Here is a 22,228-nt window from a genome sequence, read left to right on the forward strand (position 1 = left end):
GAATTGGTTTACTAATAACTCCCTAAGACTGTAAACAAAAATATGACACAAGAAGTTATCTCATGAAACATCGTCCTCACTTCATCAAGTTCTAATAGCCAAAATGATCTCAAATTTTATGGAAAAGGATTAGTCTTTGGAGCCGCAATGTTCATACAATAGTACAAGTTACTCAAACTCCTCCGATCAAAGAAATCGAAAATCCAACTGAACTAAATTAACATATGACTATATGAGTGAGAAGCTGACGGAGGAGAATAGTCTCTCAAGGCACGACATACGTGTCCAAGAGAGCATTTACTTCAAGATCAGAGATCCGATTTATAGTGACGTGGTTTAAATCCTTTAATTGAGTGGCTACATTTTGGTGACTAGGCGTATATTTTACCATTTATCATATAATAATCTATTCTTTTATTTTCCGGAAAAAAATAAATCAAACTATCAAATTTTGTGTGGCTATCCGGAGATTGAGATGGCAATCCTTGCTCCGGCGAGTTTCGGGCGGTTAACCGTTCCGTCTCGTGCGCAAGTTAGGGTAAGAGTCTCTGCTTCTGCTAACCCACGCACTTCAGTTGACTGGGTCAAGGAAACTTCAAGCTTTTTCGAACAAGACAAGAGACCGATCATGTTGTTCGACGGTAATCACTTTGATCTAATAGCTGACGTTTCTGGGTGGGTTTGTAGAAGAATTTATCAAGTAAATTTTGATATTTATTTGAGTGCTACTATCAGGTGTTTGCAATCTCTGTAATGGTGGCGTGAAGTTTGTCCGAGACCATGATCATAACAGGTTAGTGTCTGAATTGAGGCAACCATTGTTTCGCATTAGAACTTTTAGTTTTGTTCACTGAGAGAGCCAATTGTAAGGAATTGAACTATGATATATGTGTTCAGGAGCATAAGGTTTGAAGCATTACAGAGTGAAGCAGGAAAGAAACTGTTGATGCGGTCAGGACGCGCTCCTGATGATATATCAAGTGTCGTACTTGTCGAGAAAGATAGGTAACATATAAATCAATGTAACCTAAAAAAAATCTGTTGTTTCTACAAATCACTTAAATCTCTATGCACTAGTAAAAATCTTCTTTTGCTTGGCCGGAAAATACTTCTTTGGGATTAGGAAAACAGCTTTTAGTAGAACGAAAAGAAATGTCAGGTTTTGAGGAGTATAAATATGTATCTTGAGGATTGTAATTTATTTGTCACACAATCAAATATATAAACCCTTTGTCTCCAACGAGTTTCACTCTCTAGCTAGTTTTTTTTTTTTTTTCAAGTTTAGTTAGCGGATTTTCTCAACAAAAGCTCTACATGCTATTAGATATATTGTTTTATGTTTATTTTCTCAGGTCTTACATAAAATCAGAAGCGGTTTTGAAGATCATGAAATACATTGACTTGCCATTTCCACAGCTTGCATTCTTTTTGCAGTTTGCGCCTCTGTAAGCTCTAACTTCACAGGTTTAAATAATAGCTGAAGGAAACGTAAAATGCCTCTGGTGAGTGAGTGATCTTATAAACAATTTGCTTTCTACATTTTCTGCAGGTTTGTGAGGGACTTTCTGTATGAAAATGTTGCAAACAACCGTTATGCAATGTTTGGTCGGTCTGATTCATGTGAGATCTAAGAAGACATCATTGACTAGTGATCTTATTTTGTCAAAAAATAAACTAGATATGTCAAAAAAATATTTCCTACAGTTTAATATATGCTTTTGTATATAGATGTATAGTTACAACAGCCTTTGAACAACCCATAAGTATGTACTCTCGAAAATGTATGACGTCTTGGATGATGATATTTGTATCAAATGTGGAAATTAGCATTCCAGTTACATCATGACAACTCAGCAAGCATGACATTTTTTTAATTAGTACAAAAGACATGTTATCCCTTTTAAACGTTTCTCCTTTAATATATAGAAGATATAAGCGTTATACTATCGGTTGGTATGATGTTTCGCTGCTATGCTTTACGTCTTCTTTTTCAGTCGGACATTAAGATTCTGGAGAGTATGTCGTCTTTATGGTTCTCATATTGTTGCTAATTACTTATGAATTTATCTATTTTCTCTTATATTCTTTGATTATTTTTTAATTAAAATCAGCATCTAACTATGTTTTATAAATGTTTGATAAAATATCAGTTGCTTATTGATCAATTTGGCTCGTTTGAACATAAAGTACGGCCTAAATAATAAGGATTAAGTCCTTGTGTTTATCATCTTGAGACTCACATAAATATATATTTATGAGGTTTACAAATCATATTTGATATTGAACATGTACATTCACTACAAGAAAGAGGTCTCCATGCATGCTCAAATTTGTCAGGAAATCATCGGAAGACGTCTTTTCTTTTTTGAACTTAAAGGCTTTCGTCGGAAGACGTCTTCTCCAACACTTTTTCTAGAAACTTCATTTCGTCGAAGTTTGAGCATCGGAAATGGGCTGGCGTCGGAAGTTCTCAGAAATGGCCGAGAATATGAATTCTCGGAAAAGTCGTCGATCGTTAGCGATGTGTTTCTGAAATTTTTTAAAATTTTAATTAAAAAAAAATAAATGCAAAAAACAAATTAAATAAAACAGAAAATATGAATCATTAAATATACAGTATATTACCGAAGTATAAAAAAAATATAATTTCAACAAAAAATAAAACTAAATATATTTGTGTCAGTGGAAGGAGCTGCGAGAAAATGGCGATGGTGGTGGCCTTGGAAGAAACAACGGTGTTTAGTAGCGACAATGGTGAATGTAAACATCGTTGGTGGTGATGTATATTAATCATCGGTTGTCTTCTCCAAAAATAGTCAGATCTGAAACAAGGAGATGAGAAAGAAGCTAAATGATGTACACAATAAAAAGAATGCAAATGGCGAAAAGAAGAGAAACCTACTGAAGTAAAGGAAGGTGGAATCGATATCTCGAGTTAATGTAGATGTCGGATTTATAAGGAAATTATATATGATCGATGGAGGAAAAAAGAGAAAAATTACTTATTTCATAACTAGTTTCTTTAAGATTTTTCACTAAACAATTTATTATACTTGTAGGATTTATAGTGTGTTTTTGTATATTTTTTAAAAAGTAAATATTTTCTTTAATAATTCTCTTTTTTTAGTATCTTTGATGAGGAAAATTATATATTTTATCAAAAATAAATACTAATTTCAAATAGTTTTTTACAATCATTTTTGTTAAATATTTTTTTTAAACAAATTAAAATTACTATTTAATATGTAAACAATATATAATTATAAAATAATATCTAATAGTAATTTTTTTTTCTAAATCCTAAAAATAACTGTAGATGAATATTATTTTGTACTAATAATTTTCCTTTTCTAATCTCTTTGTAAATTCTAAACAAAAAGAGTTATGTTATATTTTGACACAGATCACACTTTTAAAAATTTATTAACACATGTCGTGATCATGTTAATTGCCAAATTTTAAGAATCAAACTTTATATAATAGTATTTTTTTCAAATTAAAGTTGATATTTTTTTTGAAATAATAATAATAATTTGATGATTTAAAATTTATTAAAATATATCTAATTTTAGATACAGAGGACGCTGGTCATGTTATCCAGCAGAAGAAGACACTAATCAGACCATGATCATAACAGGTTAGTGTCTGAGTTTAACCTTTTCACATTAAAGTCCATATTCTTCTAAAATAATAATAATTTGATTCTTTAAAATTTATTAAAATATATCTAGTTCTGATATTGAAAAATATTAATAAATAAAAAATTATGGTGATATTATAGAATTATATGTTATATTAATGATTACTCTTTATTATAAAGAACATGTGATGATTTAAAACTAGTTAAAGTCTATCTCTAGATTTAAAATACAGACATTTAAACGATAAATCAATATAAATCTCGGTGATATACTATCTAGTTTAATTTGCTATATTAAAACCAATAATTAAATAAATTACGGTTAACATATATATATATATATATATAATTTTTTTCATAAAGTGGATATAAACCTAATAATGTTCTAAAAATATTTTAAAACATCGTTATAATCTTAAAATAATCAATTACAAATTAATTGACTGAACTTAATTATTTTTAACCACGAACTTTTTTTATTTGTTTTAGTATAAATAAAATACAGGAATATAAAATCATAATTTTGAATAATAATGTTAGCTTTTTGTATTTTTCTGATAAAACTGGACTGAATTATACACCTTTCATAAAAATCCAAAAAGAAGTAAAGGGTAATTAAAACCTTTTTAGGATTTGCTGAATTTTGGATTACGAAAGTCTGACCACATAAATTTTTTACCATAATGAAATGGTTGAGTTTTACTATAAGAAGACCATCTCCCTTCTATGCAACACACAATACTTAATTTCCTTTGAAAAACAGCTTTTCCTTTACATTTATAAATAAATTATTCATTATTATGACAGTTATTTAAAATCTCCCAAATTATATCACCTTTACTGCTTTACATTACATTACTTGTACTCCCAATAGTTATTCTGTAGTGATTTTTTGTTTTTGTTTTTGTGGTTTTTGGTGACATTTCAAAGTTTTCTCCCCAATAAAATGAGCGATTATGATGGAATCCTTATAGATGATTGGTCTCCACAGTCCAGTCCAAGCATAAGAGAGATATTAGCAACGCTGGATCAAAACTACAGTGGTCTAAAGCCGATCAGTGAGATGTTCCCTCAAACCAACTTATCAACTGATCCTCAGTCTAAACAAATATCTGGTGGTCTCAGCGACAGAATTGCTGCAAGACTAAGATTTGATATTCCACCGCTCGAGATAGAGAGCATCAGTCCTTCTCCTATCCTCGTAATATCTCCAGGATTCAGTCTCTCTCCATTTTTTCAATCTCCAAATATGTTGTCCAACTCTTCTTCACAGGTAAGTAACAATTTCTTTAATATGTTTAAGATTGATATCTGATAAACCTAGCTGTTTATTGTCTTTGTGTAACTTATGTTTTCAGATTATCCCTCTGTGTTCAATCCCTAATGACGCGCCTCCGGAGACGGTGGAAAGTTCTGTTGACGCCCAGGCAACAATGATTATATCCAACAACAATCTTTCTCATCAGCCGATGAACGTTGATCTGCATTCTCAAGGAGGTATAATAGAGTTCCTAGTGTCTCAAGTGTACTTCCAGTTACGGCTTCCCGAATATATTTTTTTTTTACATGTAAAACAGGCTCTGATGATATACCAATGGAAGGGTCTGTTTATGTCACATCTCACGAAGCTAACATTGATCCCATTGGTGCTCCTTTAGTCCCTTCTTTTGATTCTGAAGTTCTTGCTGAAACCAATATTATGAACCTCATATCTTTTGAAAGTGGAAGCGAAGACGATGACAAGAACAGAGAATACAACCAAGAGGAAGACAATGTCGAAGATCACAACATTGTTGTGGAACCTTCATCTCGAATGAGAAGGTTACAAGTTTACATTTAGTAATAATAATAATAATAATAATAATAATAATAATAATAAACTTAACTTCTTAACTAAATTCATAACTGATATGTTTAATAATAAAATTGACCTGAATTAAATAATTCTCTCGCAGGAAAAATAGTATCAAACATGATTGGAGTCAGAAGACGAAACCAGGCCCAAAATGTCATAATTCAGGTTGAAAGCGAAAAAGACCATCCTGATGATGGTTTTCGCTGGAGAAAATATGGTCAAAAAGTTGTCACAGGAAATGCAAATCCAAGGTTTTATATTTCTTTCACGTCAAAATTAGTCAGGTGTTTTAGCAAAAAAAAAAAATAAAACAATATATATATATATATATTTTTTTTTTTAATCTGGGTGTAAATGGTTATCGCAGGAGTTACTACAGATGCACATACACTGGGTGTAAAGTGAAAAAAAGGTAGAGAGAAGTGTAAACAATGTGAAGTTTGTGGTGGCTATATATGATGGGATACATGAGCACGTTCCACCACCTGAACGCATAAGCAAATCCAGTACAAAGAAACAATCCGGTTCGTCGATGTCTCAAGATCCTAGCAATTAAAACCTTGGGTTACGTATGCTGCCAAGTTTACCGGCTAACCAGAATCATGTTTTCATGAATCGAGATGATGAAACGAACACTGACCGTGTGATATCCGAGGGTACAGAATTATACAAGGCGATATGGGAACAGTTATTTCTTTTTTTTGGGTTCAACCTATATGGTAAATCTTAACTAGAAGATAAAAGAGAGATGTAAACCCTTATCTTATAGTAATAAATAATAGTGTACATGATGTACAAAGTCTCGTACTAATCCTCATCATTACAATTTTTAAGTCAGTATAGATTTTGTATTTTTTTTTAAAACTAATTATCAATATAAAAATTTGGATGAATTTAAGAAATTTAGACCTGAAAAATGAGGAGGATACTTATTCAAGATAATATAAAGTGTCGCGCCACTCCTGTGATGTTTTCTTGGATGACATGGCTCGGCCACCAAACCCAGAGGAAGACCATCGCACATGACTGCAACCTCCTGAGCTAACTTGGCTATGTCCGGTGGTTCTTCAAAGGATCTTCTCCAACATTCTTCTTCAAGTCCCAAGATCTCTCCCACACCAATTTCACCGCTTTGATATTCGTCTGTGCACTCATCTCCTTTGAAACTTCTTCGCAACATGTCGTGAACACAACCTTGGATCGCTTATGTGCATCAGGCGGCGGAACTTGAGCTCAAAGTCTATAAAATAAATGAATAACTTGTGTTATAAATAATCACTAGATCTTGACCCGTGCGATCGCACGGGTATTAATTTTTACTTTTATTTTTTATTTATTTATACTAAATAGTATATTTATAATATTTGATTGTTTTATATTGACTAAGTTAGGGATAGGTATTTGGGTACCCACTCGAATTCGGTTAAAATCTATTCGGGTTTGAGATTTTCGAGTTTAAAGATTTTCGAGTTTAAAGATTTTAGCTCCATTCATGTATTTATAAATTTTGGTTCCGGTTTGGTTCAGATCTTTGCGGGTTTGATAACCCGTTTAAACTATTTTTAAATTTTAAAAATTTATATATCTTTAAATTTCTCTAAATTTAAAAATAAAAATAATATAACATGTAAATTTGAGTAATGTAAGCCAAAGTATCTGAATTAAAAAGTTTAAATAGGTTTAACTTGAATATTTAGATGGAGAATAAATATATATTTTAAATATTTATGGTGTTTTGATTATTGATCTACTTTAGATGTTTACTTTTGACTATTTTTTATATTCAAATATTTTAAACAAATTTAAAATAGATTATATCTTGGATATTAACTCTAAAATAGCTAACATATTGAAGTATATAAATATGATTTAAATACATTCGAATATCCAAATATTTCGTTCGGATCAGGTTTGTTATGGTTCTCTAGATACCAAAATGGTAAGTCGGTTTGGATATTATATAATTTCGGTTCAAATTTGGTAATATTTTTTCGTTCATATTCGTTAAATGAAAAATTGATATTATAATTTTAATAAATTGTTTGTCCAATAAAAATGTAATTTTTTTTTGAATTTGACTTTGAGTTAATAGAGAAGTTAATGAAGTGTATTTAATTCAAATTTAATTTTGGAAAATACATTAATCTAAGTGGAAAAGATAAAACATTAAAATAGAAAGTATTATTTAACTGTGTATTTAATTTAAATTTAATTTTGGAAAACACATTAACTAAAGTGAAAAGACAAGCATAAAAATAGGAAGCTTAATTAATACTACAGTGGCATGAAGTGTAAATAAAAGTGAAAATTAAGGGGTATTTTTAAATGGGTACTTCTCTTTTAATAAGATAGATATACTCGGTTTGCTTTCATCATTTGGTTGGCTTTTCAGGATCGCTTGTCTACAGGAGCAAGAAGTAGAGTATGGGGTTGCATCCAACCGTGTCTCCTATGTGGTGAACCGGATGAGACTCGCGACCACCTCTTCTTCGCGTGCCCTTACTCATTTACAGTGTGGATTGATTTAGTAGCTTTCATCTTGGGATCTCGCGTTAATCCAGACTGGGGTATCACTATTACTTCTCTTCTTTCTACTCGCAGGAATGCGATAGATACTTGCCTCCTTAAGCTTGCCCTCCAAGGCTCTGTTCATAGCATATGGCGAAAGAAATAGCAGGCGTCACCAAGGCAACCCTCTCAGTGCTGGCCAAATGGTCCGTTACATCGATAAAACCATTAGGAACAGGATCTCCTCCCTCCGGCAACGAAAGCCCGACTTTTATAGTACCATGATGCAGAGATGGCTTGCTAGGCCTACCTCCTCGTGATCTAAGTTTTTCTTGGTCTTGTGTTTCCTTTTCATAAAAACATAAACCTCAGGTTCCTGTATTTTTTTCTTTGTTGATAGTCAATTTAAAATTTCAAAAAAAAAAAAAAAACTGATTTAGAACAGTTACCAAGATATTTTTTTCTCCCAAACATCATCAAGAAACAAAGTAAACCGTCACTTAGTTAATATCTCAAAGATATTTGCAGCTTTCTCTCTTCCTTGTCCACATCTATCCAAAAACTCGATCTTCTCCCTAATTGGTCAGATCAATTAAGAAGAACTAGATCTTGACCCGTCCAACCGGGCGGGTATTTATTTTATGTTTTTAGTTTTTATTTATAAATGATATATTTGTAATATTTAAACATAAATTTACATTGAAAATTAACATTTTTAGTTATAATAAAAATTAAAAATTTAAAAAATATTTTGATATAAATTTTAAATTCCTAATTAAAATAGTATAGAGATGGGTCATATTTTTTTCCAATTCCAAAATTTTAGCATTCTTAATAACAAATAAAATAATTTATAAATACATAAAATATATAAACATATTTGAAATTAAAATAAATTTGTTAAAAAAAAAATCTTACGTTGTTTATTTCTATAGTTCGACCCGTGACCGTATAAATATTTGCTTTCACTTCAATTTTTTTCTTTGTTCTAATGATAACATCTATATATATATATATATATATATATATATATATATATATATGTAAATTAATATGTATTACATAATTGTTAGTATAGCATTTTAAAACAAAATTTTTATTTATTACTTTAAATAATTATATTATGTGACTTTAATCGTCTATTATATCATAGTGTACAATATAAAAATCTAATATTTATAACTAACTGGACTTATATTATAAAAGTGAATAAAATATTTTATTTTTATTTATATGATATATAATTTGATTTTGATGTGTGATTTTTATTTTATTATTTTTATTAATAAATATTGAAAAATATTAAATGTTAACAAAAATCTATAAAGAAATTTATTTTGGTTAAGATTCATTCTATTAAAGAAATCTATTGTTTAAATTAGGAAAAGACATTAAATACTTAAATCTATCATTTAAATAAGAAAAAGACAAAAATTCTCTACTATCTTTGTTACCAAACTAAATTTAATTTTTTTTAAAGACTCATATCCCTATTACCAAACAAAAACTAAAAGTACTTCTACTTTAATAAGATAGATAAGTAGACGCTTATACTAGTTGTTAAGCTTGTGATCTATCTATACTATTATTTGCGAAATGATTTTTCGCAACGGAGCTCCTACGTTAAAAGTTAGAGTGGTTAATATCGATACTACCCTTAATGAATAAATATATAATTAATCTAAAAATAAAAACGAAAATTAATTTATTTAATTAGATAATGATTAAAATTAACAATAGTAAGATTTATCCAAAATCTAAAAATATTTTAAAATATAAATATAATTCCTATATGTATGTTTTGTTGTTATCTGAATTTTTCTTTAAAATATAAAGTTGAAAACATAAATTATATAACTAAATATTAATCAAATAATTTTTTAATTTTATATAATTGAAAATAGAATATTAAGCTAAAAAAAACGAAAATTAATTTATTTAATTAGATAATTGATTAAAATTAATAATAGTAAGATTTTTTCCAAAATCTAAAAAATATTTTAAAATATAAATATAATTTATATATGTATGTTGTGTTGTTATCTGTATTTTTTATAAAATATAAAATTGAAAACAAAAATTATATAACTAAATATTAGTAGGAATTATTTTTAATTTATATAATTTGAAAAGAGAATATTAAGTGACTTTAAGATTTATTTCTATATAATAAATATGTGTACAAAGAATTTTTCAAAAAATATAATTAATATGTAAGAATTTTCAAACAAAATAAAATAATAATTTATTATCATAGTCTTTTAGTTAGTAACGCATATATTAATGAGTAACTATAAAATATTTAGTAATTAGTGTCCACATTTTAGGAAAAAAATGGGATGAATTTGTTATTCCTCAAAAATTGATACCAATTAAGTTGAAAATTTTGTCAAATGTTTTACAAATGGACCCCACTATATTCCTCACTTTTCCTCATTTACGGAGGAACTCATGAACAAATAATTCCTCCTCAGATTTCGATAAGGAACAAGTTGAAACTATAATTTAAAGTTTTTTTAAGTGATAAAGTTCAGATAATTAAACAAATTGGCGCAAGAAACAAACAAAATAATTACTCATCAACGAAACATGTGAACAAACGTTTTTTTTATTGTGTTTTGATTTACGTTTGGATTTTTTTGATCAAAACAATTTCTCTTATACATGTTTTTGTACAATTAAATTGATTTTCTTATCTGGCATTTTCTAATTTGACATATTCTGTGTAGTGAGTAAAAGACCAATTTCTATAGATGGAGTTTAATAATATATTAACTAGAAAGTTTATGGTTTCACTGTACGTGTGCATTGATGCTAATTTATATTTATTAAATTATGAAAACATATATTCATCTGTTTGTTTACCAGTTATGTTTACTAATTTTTCAATTTTTATTCCCCTGTAGTCAATTCTTTTTTCTTTTCAATTCATTAAATGATATTATGTTCAATTTTTTTCCATTTATTCTGTCCATTACGTGGTCACCAGTTGAAGCCTATGATTTAATATAATAAACCCCAAACATGAAAACGAATTTAAGCAATTTATGAAATTAGATAACTCATTAAAACTGATATAATTAAAAAAAAATTAAAAAATAGAAAAGATAATTCATATACATATTTTGTTATTATCCAAACATATCTTTAGTAAAGATAAAACAACTATTTCTATATATAAATATTATCATCTAAAAAGAATATCTTTTAATCATAAATAAAATTAGTTGCAAAAATATATAGTTAAAAATATTTATATTATATATATGAAAGCTGTCAAGAATTAACACAATAATAAATATATATTTTGATAAATAAATTTCACATATATATAATTTGATATTCTGTAACAGCTTAAAAATCATAAACAATAATTTATCATGATATTTAATTAGTAATTGTAAAATGATTAGGTCCGCTTGAACGGGTACAACACCTAGTATATATATATATATATATATATATATATATATATATATATATATATATATATATATAAATTTAATCTGAATTCCACACGTACAGAAGTATGCACGAATTCAATGGTTGATTATATGAAAGACTTTATTGGTAGATAGTGTTGGGTTATAATCCAATAGTCGCTTCGGCTCAAGGTAGCTAAAGTCAGTAGAAATCCCGAGATGTCAGCCACCAAGTCGTCAATCGAAGGAGGAATGTCAGAGGAAGCTAATGGTTGGAACAAGTGTAAAAGGAGTAAGGGGAGAGGAAGAGAGAACAAATTCCAATTTCACACACACACACACATCTACATTGACCTCGAATTAGTCCCCACAATTAGTGATCTCAAAAACCAATCCAACCAATGAAGAATCTACGTCGATGGAGCTTCCTGGAAGAAAAATTTCTGGATCGGGATCCAAGGTTATATATTTCTTTCACTTCAAAATTAGTCAGGCGTTTTAGCATAAAAAATACAATATATAAATAAATAAATATATATATATATATATATATATATATATATATATATATATATTAGGGTGTAAATGGTAATAGCAGAAGTTACTATAGATGCACATACACTGGGTGTAAGGTGAAGAAAAATGTAGAGAGAAGCCTAGACAATGTGAAGTGTAAGTGTAAAAACGACACAAACAATAGTACTGCAGAAGGTAAATCAGAGAGACAAAATACACAAGCACACACCAATAGCTTTATTAGAATCGCCTTGTAAACCCTATTACAAGTTCTACTTAATCAGCTTTACACGTCTAGTGTTACACCCTAACACACGCCACTGAACAATTCCTAAGCTACCCGCTTATGTCTCTCCACCGTCAAGTACTTTAGCCCCTGCTTCAGCACGACCCAGAACACTTCCAAGCGCTTCTCTCTCTCTATAAGATCAGCCTCTGTGTCTCTGTCTCTCTACAGACGACTACATAACTATCTTATACTAACTCCACGTTCCCGAAACCCTAGTCTCCAAGGAACCACAATATGGACATCTTCCATATCAATAAGTGCAACTTTCCTTTTCTTGAAATGCACTTATTCCTCTTCTTTTAAGTCATAAATTGCTCCCCAAGTTTATTCCTTTTTGCCTTTTCTCCAAGATACTCCCTTGCTCTCCAAGTCTACACGACTCCAGCTCAGCATCTTGACTCACATGGTCTTTACCACTCAGCACGACGTCTGCTACAGCAACTACGTCAGCGACTACTTCAGGACGGACATCTTTACATCAACAATCTCCCCCTTTTAGCTTTGTGTGCCAATCAAGCACAATCTTCTTCTGGTTCAAGAAGCACGTTCCCCACCTGGAAACTTCCACGCTTAATGTGCTCTTCTCCCCCACGAGATGTGCACCACACCATGCTTTTCTCCCCCATGAGACAAGCCTCATCTACTTCAGGACGTCCATCACTATGCTCTTCTCCCCCATGAGATATGCACTCCTTGGACCAGAACGTCACCATTCTCCCCCTGCTTGATTGCATACTAAGCTAAAACAGATGCTTAGATGTCAAGCCTTACAGACAAACCCGTCTGCTACTCTATGCGTAATCATGATACAGCCTCTGCTGCAGCGGAATAGATTACCAGTACTGCATCACGATCTGACGCACTTGTCGAGCTACCTCTCGATCCACTTCTGTTGAGGACCAGGCTTCCTTCATGCGTCGTCTCCTTGACCATGAGCCTCTTCTCAACCCCACCGAGTGCACTCTGCACTCGTTGTTATAGCCTTGGAGTGATTTCGCTATCACCCTCCTGAAGATCCTCTCGCATCACTTCCTGACGCACTTCAATCTCCTTCCCCTTTGTGCTATGGACAACTCCGTGTCCTAGCTCCAGACTTGATGCTTCTTGATCTTCCTCAAGATCACTCCTACCAGAGCTGCATCCCTCTTCTGATGTCTCATCCTTGATCTCATCAAGTAAGCCACTCTTGGCTACAGATACCTCTTCAACCCTCTTGGGTTTTAAGAATGTCTTGTTCACCCTCTTGGCCATGTTTCTACTCTTCTCACGAGCAAAACACTCCACCTTCTTATGTCCAACCTTCCCACAGAACCAGCAGCACATCCTATGTTGCTTCTTCTTTGGCCTGACATAGTTGTTGATGCACCGATCAACCTCCTTCCTCGTACCAGCTGCACACCCATGCTTCAGAACCCCCTGTCTGACCTTCATGTTGCTGCACTGATGTACTACTTTCGGCTTGTTACTCACAGCTCCACGCTGTAGTACTTCTTGCCGCACTCCTTGTCGTACGTCCCGACGTACTTCCTGACAAGTCTCAATGGCTTCACCTTTTGATGTGCTCCCACGCACAAAGTGTGACAGCCCCTTCTGTACTTCCTTAGTACCCTCAGCTCCTCGATATCCCAGACCCCAGTTCACCTTGGCTGGTTGTCCCATCGAAAGTATCTTATCCAACTCCTTGGATCCACTATTGAGCATCCTGATTTGTTTGCGATTGTCCGCTAAATCACGTTCCAGCATCCTTGCCCTCTCTCGTTCCCCAATGACAACTTTCCTCAACTCGCTCACCTTCTGCTCAAGAGACTCATTCTTCTCATTCACAGCAGCAAGTTCTTCACGAAGTTCTCCAAGCAACTCGTTCTACTTCTGAGCCATATCCTCCAATCTCAGATTCTGATCCTTGACCCTCAACCACTTGTTAAGCATCACGTGATACTCCTCATCATCTGTGTTGAGATCTGAACCAGATGATTCACTAGATCCCTCCTTGTGTGCACCAAATGCAACAAGATTCACCTTTCCATCTTCTTTAGACTCTGAATCATCAGACGACTGCAATGGACTACCTTTACCCTTCCTTGAGTTTGGACATTCACGCCGTGTGTGTCCAACACCTCTACACTCAGAGCACTTAAGCTCTCTTCGTTGTACCAACGGACAGTTAGCCCTTATATGACCAACTCCTTCACACTCGTAGCACTTGAGACCTTCTCTTCTTCTGCTACTGTCACGATCACCTCCCTGGCGACCAACCTGATTTCTCCCACCTGAGAAATTCATCCTCTTGCCAAAATTCCTAACCAACATGCCCACGGCATCTTCAAGCTCCTGAATTTTCTCTGCTTCCTTGTCAACTACAAGGGTTATACTCCGTGGCGTACCTCTTGATGTAGACACCGAGCCACTGCCTGTCTCCATCTCTTCCACCTTCAGCATACCCACAACCTTGTCAAACTTGAGCTCATCCATGTTTGTAGTCATATTTAGGACCGCCTTCTGAGCTCCAAACCTTGCTGGAAGACAGCGTAGCAACTTCTTCACCAGCTTCTTCTCCTTGTACTTCTTTCCAAGTACACATGCTTCATGCGCCATAGCACTGAGTTTGGCACTGAAGCTAGCCACCGTATCCGCATCTGACCACTTCAGATTCTCAAACTGCGACCCAAGATGATCCAGACGTGTCCTCTTGACACTGTCATCTCCTTCAAACGAATTCAGCAGGATCTCCCACGCCTCTTTAGCTGAAGTACTCCCCTGAATCAGCTGGAACTGCTCTACTTCAACAGCTCCAAAAATCGTTGAAAGCGCCTTTGCATTAAATTTTGTTGCATTGCGCTCTGCCTCTGACCAATCCTCCTTTGGCTTAGGCTTCTTCCCATCTGCTGTGACTATGGTGGGCTCCTCCAAACCAGTCTCCACAGCTGTCCACGCATCTTCATTGATTCCTCGAATCAACTTCTTCATGCGAGCCTTCCAATGACCATACTGGTCCGCTTTCAACACGATTGCCTTCTGCACAGAAATAACTGTGTCCATCTTCACCTCTAGGATCACACCAGTAACTTAGGTGACCCGCTCAGATACCACTTGTAAGTGCAAAGACGACACAAACAATAGTACTGCAGAAGGTAAATCAGAGAGACAAAATACACAAGCACACACCAATAGCTTTATTAGAATCGCCTTGTAAACCCTATTACAAGTTCTACTTAATCAGCTTTACACGTCTAGTGTTACACCCTAACACACGCCACTGAACAATTCCTAAGCTACCCGCTTATGTCTCTCCACCGTCAAGTACTTCAGCCCCTGCTTCAGCACGACCCAGAACACTTCCAAGCGCTTCTCTCTCTTTATAAGATCAGCCTCTGTGTCTCTGTCTCTCTACAGACGACTACATAGCTATCTTATACTAACTCCACGTTCCCGAAACCCTAGTCTCCAAGGAACCACAATATGGACATCTTCCATATCAATAAGTGCAACTTTCCTTTTCTTGAAATGCACTTATTCCTCTTTCTTTAAATCATAAACTTGCTCCCCAAGTTTATTCCTCTTTGCCTTTTCTCCAAGATACTCCCTTGCTCTCCAAGTCTACACGACTCCAGCTCAGCATCTTGACTCACATGGTCTTTACCACTCAACACGACGTCTGCTACAGCAACTACGTCAGCGACTACTTCAGGGCGGACATCTTTACATCAACATGAAGTTTGTGGTGGCTATATATGATGGGACATGAGTACATTCCACCACCTGAACGCATAAGCAAATCTGGTACAAAGAATAAATCTGGTTCGTCCATGTCTCAAGATCCTAACAATAAAACCCATGGATGGGTTGGACAGGCCGCATTATTCCACAACTGGATATGTCACAGTTCTATTTCTCTGGACTCTCTAAGCTGCCAAGCTTACCGGTTAACAAGAATTGTGGTGGTATGAACCAGAATGATGATCCGAAGAATGATCGTGTGATACCCGACGATACTCAAGGGGATAAGGGAGCGACTCTTTCTGACTTTGGTATCAACTTTTAGATGGGCAGACATTAACCAAAAGATAAAAAAGAAAGAGAAAGATGTAAACCCTTTTTAGTTATTATATCCTTATCTTATAGTTATAAACAATTATGAACAAAGATATACAAAATCTTGTACTTATCCCTTTCATTATGGTTTTTAATGCATATTACTCTTGAGTTGACCTATTTATTTTTGAATAGGTACAGTCTTAGAGATGGTTAATCCAGATAATAAACTATATGACACGTGTACTATATAAATCAAACAGACATCCAGTTATATAGAAGAAAAACTAAACCGTGACTATAGTCCAAATAGATTGTTATGCTCATGCTTATCCTCTTTTTAAGTGAGTACCACTTGTACTTTTGTCATTATAATAGCTTTTTGGAGCCAAGTTTCTCATGAGAAAGTTGGATTAAGAGTGTAATAAAATTTAAATGCAGAGTTCTTACTAAATAACGAGAGGTGTACTAGTGAGTTTAAATCAACACAATAATAGATAAAGTTTCTCTCCTACTGTTGACACATCAAATTTCTAAATGCATGTGAGACTTCCATGTCAATAAATGAAAAACTGTGAAAACTAATTAAAACATTTTTTCTCCACGTCACTTTTGTCTTGTGCTCTCTCTTCCTTTTTCGATTTGATCATTCTCTCGTTTCTTCTTTTGCTTTGAAATCGAACAAGGATAAGGAAGAAGACAACAGAGAAGACAAAGGATGAGGAACTTCAGACCCAATCAGGGATCTTCATCACTCTCTTCTCTGGTGACGTGGCTGAGGATGGCGAAAATTCCGGCTTTTCAAGTGTGTTCTCCGTTAACAACCCTTTTCGGCGTAAAAAGACTATGCCAGAAACCAACAAACCTAATATTGTTTGAATGCTTGGTGTTGACGAACCTAATATTGTTTGAAGTCTCTCGGAATATTGTCCCTGGAGAAACTCTGGTGGAGGTAGTACCAGAGAGTCACAAGAATTTCTTGGCCAATATGGTTTGGGTTCACGAAGAGGTAAATACCTTACTTCTTTTTGTTGTTATCACCTTGTTTGATTGTTGGAATGGTTAGTATAGCTTTAGTGGTTAGAAAACCATTCAAATATTTAAACTTTGGACTTATTGATCAATCTCTAGAGAATTATTAATCTTCTGTGGGAGGACAAATGTGTAGTACAAGTTCACATTCTCATATTTGCTTCAGACACTTGAGTAAGCACCGTCTATGATGGATTATCGTTTATACAAGATCAGTTTCTCATATTTGCTGCAGACGGACTATTGTTCACAACCACCCACGAAATGTGCGCGTTAGACCCAATTTCCACCAAGTAAAAACTTATTACAGAACAAAATATTGACTCTGATCTATGCTGTGAATAAACGCATAGATGTAGACTGGTGAAGATGGCCTTGCAAACTGCAGAAAAAAAAGAAACAAATGATAATATTGATGTGAAGAAGAAAGTAAGAGGTCAGTAGCATTGTTTGCTTAATAAGGTATGTTTTCCGCATGATTTCTTTAAGTTTTGAAAGAATGGTGATTTTAAAATAGACATAATTGTACAATTTTCTATCTATTTGCCCTTTCGTTCTGATCACATACCCACTCTTCTCTCTATTTGTTGGCGCGTGATGATTAACTTATCAAAGCTGTTTTTTAAGGCTTCCACGTATTCTTCCAATTTAAGTTTCTATGAAAATATTATGATGTCAGCCATATCTTTCAAAATACCAATATTAATGTGGGGAAAAAATGGAAGCACCTTAGCCTAATGGTTAAGGTCTAAAGGCTTCTACACCGAGGTCTGGGGTTCGACTCCCAGACTATGCATTATTGCAGATTTTTTTAAATCCAGGTTTCAAGTCCCGGAGAAAGCGTAGTATTGTCGGTTGTCGAATCGTCTATGTAATGTTCGTAATAATTGTAATATAATAATAAATCAGCGTTAAAATAATATGGGGAAAAAACAGAAAAAATGAAATGTGGGGAAAACATGGTTTTGTGGTAATTTACAAACATTTTAACATTCTTTTCTATACTTAGGTATCTTTCTTAAATAAGATCGACTTCCAGTAATTTAAACTATTTGGAAGATTAAGAACAACAATATTGTAACAATGTTTCTCACATACAAACTAGCTTCTGGAAAAATATAAGAATGTGCTCAAGTTTTACTGTAGAATAAACCCAATTTCTGTCACTAATTTAGCCCATGATCATAATAGGAGCCCATTCTCGTGTGTTTAATGACGGTGAGTTTTGTGCTGAACAAATTAAGAAAAGGAAAACAAGGTCAAGACCAATTGACAAAAAGGAAATTACGTGAGTCAAAGTCGGTGATTTGGCTGCAATATATAAAGGAAGGAGAGCTCACGTAAAAGGCATTCGAAACACAAAAAAGTAGAACAAAGAAAGAGTCGGGAGAGAGATCGGGTAAAAGAAACTTAGGAGACATTGTTCGAGTCATGTCGCTCCGGGATAGAGTTTCTTTGATCTCTCATATTCTTTGTTGTGTTTTTTCCTATTGAGCTTAGAACGTTTGTGTAAACCCTTTGATTGATAGTGGAAGTTGTGGGAGACGGTTCCCACCCCAGAGGTACCGCAAGGGAACTGAGTTAAAAATCTTGTGTCGTTATTTAGTTAAACAATCAAACGATCAATAATTCCTAACAAGTGGTATCAGAGCAATCCAGGTTTTGATTGCGGGTATTGAAAAAATCAAAGAGTCTGAAAAGAATCGCAAAGAAGAAAGATAAAGGGACCTATCAATTCTTCAAGGAAACTGCGATCCATCGACTCCAAGATTCAAGGTTGAAAGATCAAAGGGTAAAAGCACAAGGCGTCAAAGTAGTAACACTCATCTCAAAGGAGTTGAACAAGGTCGGTATCGAAAGTCTTCCTACCAAGATTGGAAGTTAGGCGGCGGGTTCCATTACTCATGGCGGTACAAAGTGTGTTCAAGGATCTACCAAAGGATTTTAGATCAAGGTGGAGATGATGTTAGAACTTGAGAAAGATGGTAGTGTTTCGTGATCATCGGTGTTTCAGGAAACGTCAGAAGAAATTGACGGAGATGATCAAGGATTCAAGGAAGATCATCAAGGAGTTATATATCAGAATTTATCATGCAAGGAATAGGAGACTGCATGTTCTGGGTGATTGGTGCTTAAGAAGTTATCTCGCAGTGAAATATGCAATGGGTTTTGTGTCGATAGTCTTTCTAACAACGGAGTTAGACGGCGTGTCCTGTTTTTATAAACAGCGGTACAAGAGATGTATAAGTTCACATTGCTGGAGGAGATGTCAAAGTTTTGTGACGTCTAGTATTGAGGTGAAGACTAACGGTGTATTAGTCTAAGTCTATCACTTTGAAAACATGAGGAAGTCTCCAAGACAGAAAAAAAAAAAATTAAAAGGCATCCAAGTAAGGAGGATGATTGCATGGATAAATTAACAAGCTACGTGGAGAGTAAGAAAACAGTATGGTTATAGTTGTTTTCTTTTGGCATCACAAGAAGAGAACGGGAAAAATTCTCTAAGGTGGACAAGGAAAACTCACGTGAGGAAGTATTAATATCAAAGACATGTTATATGGTATTGATAAATCAGAAGAAGTCTGATGGTAAGTCCAAAGGCTGTTGTGATGCAGGTAGTAAACGTTGGGGTGTTAGCAATACAAACAACAAGTATTGCAGCAAGGAATGGTGTTTCAGCTAGGAGGGATATCATGGGGTCTAGAAGTGATATCAAAGAGAGCTGTTACAAAGAAGTGTCAAGAACGTCACCGGAAGCTGGCGTGAGACAAGTTAAAGGAAACTAGTCGAGCGGTGCTTAACGATTAGAAAGGATCAGGTTAAACAAGAAGTTTGGACTGGGGTTTGTGTCGAAAGTCTGTCTAGCGGGTTAGCTTGATGGCGTGTTCTGTTCGGGATAACTGCGGCACAAAGGGGCGTCCAAGACTGTGTTGTTTTAATACACAAGGGTTTTGAATCAGGGACTGCTTTAAGGTTTAAAGCATGTGCGGTTCAGGTTTTATGCAATTGATTCAAGGAAGAAATTGATTCTAAGATCAAGTGCACATGATAAGAATCAAAAGGATATCAATGGGAATCAAGTTGCAAGGTTTGATAAGGTAAATCAAAACGAGGTTTCTCAAAAGCTCAGAAGTATGGAGAGTGAGAAGGGTACCTGCGACAACTATGAAGCTAGGGTGAAGAGATATTGGCTTCAGGTGGAGTAGCTACAGAAAAAGCAAAAGAAATTGCTTAAGGTGGAGTAGCTGCAGAAAAAAAAAATTCAAAAGAAATTAAGTAAGAGTTTCAGAGTCTAAAACTTTCAAAGAGACAAGACAAGGGAGCAGTCTAAAAGTTTTGGAAAATAGATTACTTAAAGTCTGAAGTTACAGAACATGGATCATCATGAGCAGCAAAGGAGGAGTAGCTGGAGATGTTGCGAGAAGATGAAACGGCAGTAGATGAACACAAGTATGTTGTTTGTATAAAAAGCTGCAAAGTAGAAATCATATATTATGATTTCTGGTTTCTGAGAGTCAAAACGGATACGGCGTAACGGCGTCGAGAAGATAATACAGGTAAACGGATAAGGGTTTACCTAGAGTTATCAGCACAGCTGAGGAGATGCGGTTGTTCATCGGAGAAGCTGTTAAGAGAAGACAAGAAAACAGAGGTTCAAGGAATTTATAATCTCAAAGATACGAGCTACAGTCATCAGGATAAGGGATTGACTAAGAGCAAGTGGGTACCTGAGATTACAAAGGGTTGGCATCGGAGGAGTATGCCAGAGGATGCAGGGTTGCATCAAAACTTCACTATCAAGGGAATGAATCAAAGGATGTTAAGGATGTACGGCTTGACGAAACCGAGAACTCCAGAGTTCTTAAAATTGATCAGGGACGAAAGTCTCACTGGAAAGTGAAGACATATTGATCAGACTTGCAGCTAGATTGGCTAAATTTTCAAGGATTGTAGTGACGGCAATGGGGACTGTGGTGTATGCAGGGTGTATGTATTTCCAGAGGATGTGAAGGACCATATCAGGTTGTGTTTTTAACCATCGGGAAGGCAGGCATTAGGGAGAGTCGCGAACTCTCTCAAGCTCATAATCCCAAGGTGGAGTCACTTGCTATGGAGGTTGACATCAAAGCAAAATTTGTTATTAAAGGAAGAGATACAAACAGAGTTCATCGCCAGTGGAGTTGCAGGATTACATCGAGAAGCACCGAGGTCAAGTTTTATCAGCCAACAATGGAGATTCTTTACTCGGAGCTAGATGGCGAAGTGATCACCGGAGCATATCGGAGGTGCAGGTTCTGATCAGAATTAGTCCGGGACGGAATTAATCTCGTCCTGCATGAAGAGAAAGACCACAAAGGTTCTTTCGTGGGGCTAGGAACCAAAGGTAAAAATGGGTCTGGGAAGATGCAGGATATGGTTGGAGGTGCACTGGTTTTCTGTTTTGATCGGCAAAAGTAATTTTCATCTTCAACGATGAAGAGGAGAAGAGAAAGAAACGTGATGAGGCAAGTCCTCAAATTTGGGTTCTTTCAATTTTGTGTGGGCTAAGACAAAAACAGAAATATGGGTTTAAGGTGGAGATTGTAGAATAAACCCAATTTCTGTCACTGATTTAGCCCATGATCATAATAGGAGCCCATTCTCGTGTGTTTAATGACGGTGAATTTTGTGCTGAACAAATTAAGAAAAGGAAAACAAGGTCAAGACCAATTGACAAAAAGGAAATTACGTGAGTCAAAGTCGGTGATTTGGCTGCAATATATAAAGGAAGGAGAGCTCACGTAAAAGGCATTCGAAACACAAAAAAGTAGAACAAAGAAAGAGTCGGGAGAGAGATCGGGTAAAAGAAACTTAGGAGACATTGTTCGAGTCATGTCGCTCCGGGATAGAGTTTCTTTGATCTCTCATATTCTTTGTTGTGTTTTTTCCTATTG

General features: G+C 34.5%; 3 protein-coding genes and 1 long non-coding RNA gene across 4 annotated transcripts in view; 3 read left to right on the forward strand and 1 right to left on the reverse strand.

Moving 5' to 3' along the window:
- The window catches only part of LOC108820705 (60S ribosomal protein L37-2), an 87,696-nt gene that overhangs the window by 5,912 nt on the left and 59,556 nt on the right, over positions 1 to 22,228 (forward strand). The window lies entirely within an intron of this gene.
- Positions 414 to 1,843, forward strand: LOC108830981 (DCC family protein At1g52590, chloroplastic). The gene is made up of 5 exons (XM_018604541.2): positions 414 to 641; positions 736 to 793; positions 898 to 1,005; positions 1,353 to 1,445; positions 1,550 to 1,843. The coding sequence occupies exons 1-5, from the start codon at positions 476 to 478 to the stop codon at positions 1,629 to 1,631; spliced, it is 507 nt and encodes a 168-aa protein (XP_018460043.1). The 5' UTR covers positions 414 to 475; the 3' UTR covers positions 1,632 to 1,843.
- On the forward strand, positions 4,587 to 8,023 carry LOC108830977 (probable WRKY transcription factor 10). The gene is made up of 4 exons (XM_056993016.1): positions 4,587 to 4,913; positions 4,999 to 5,137; positions 5,218 to 5,461; positions 7,888 to 8,023. The coding sequence occupies exons 1-4, from the start codon at positions 4,587 to 4,589 to the stop codon at positions 8,021 to 8,023; spliced, it is 846 nt and encodes a 281-aa protein (XP_056848996.1).
- On the reverse strand, positions 17,005 to 21,832 carry LOC108831742 (uncharacterized). Its single transcript, XR_008937277.1, has 5 exons — positions 21,023 to 21,832; positions 20,872 to 20,919; positions 20,647 to 20,765; positions 20,449 to 20,539; positions 17,005 to 17,676 (listed from the first exon to the last, which is right to left on the reverse strand). It is a non-coding gene; the product is annotated as an uncharacterized LOC108831742 (long non-coding RNA).

The sequence above is a fragment of the Raphanus sativus genome, chromosome 8 (assembly GCF_000801105.2).
Source record: "Raphanus sativus cultivar WK10039 chromosome 8, ASM80110v3, whole genome shotgun sequence".
Taxonomy (NCBI): Eukaryota; Viridiplantae; Streptophyta; class Magnoliopsida; order Brassicales; family Brassicaceae; genus Raphanus; species Raphanus sativus.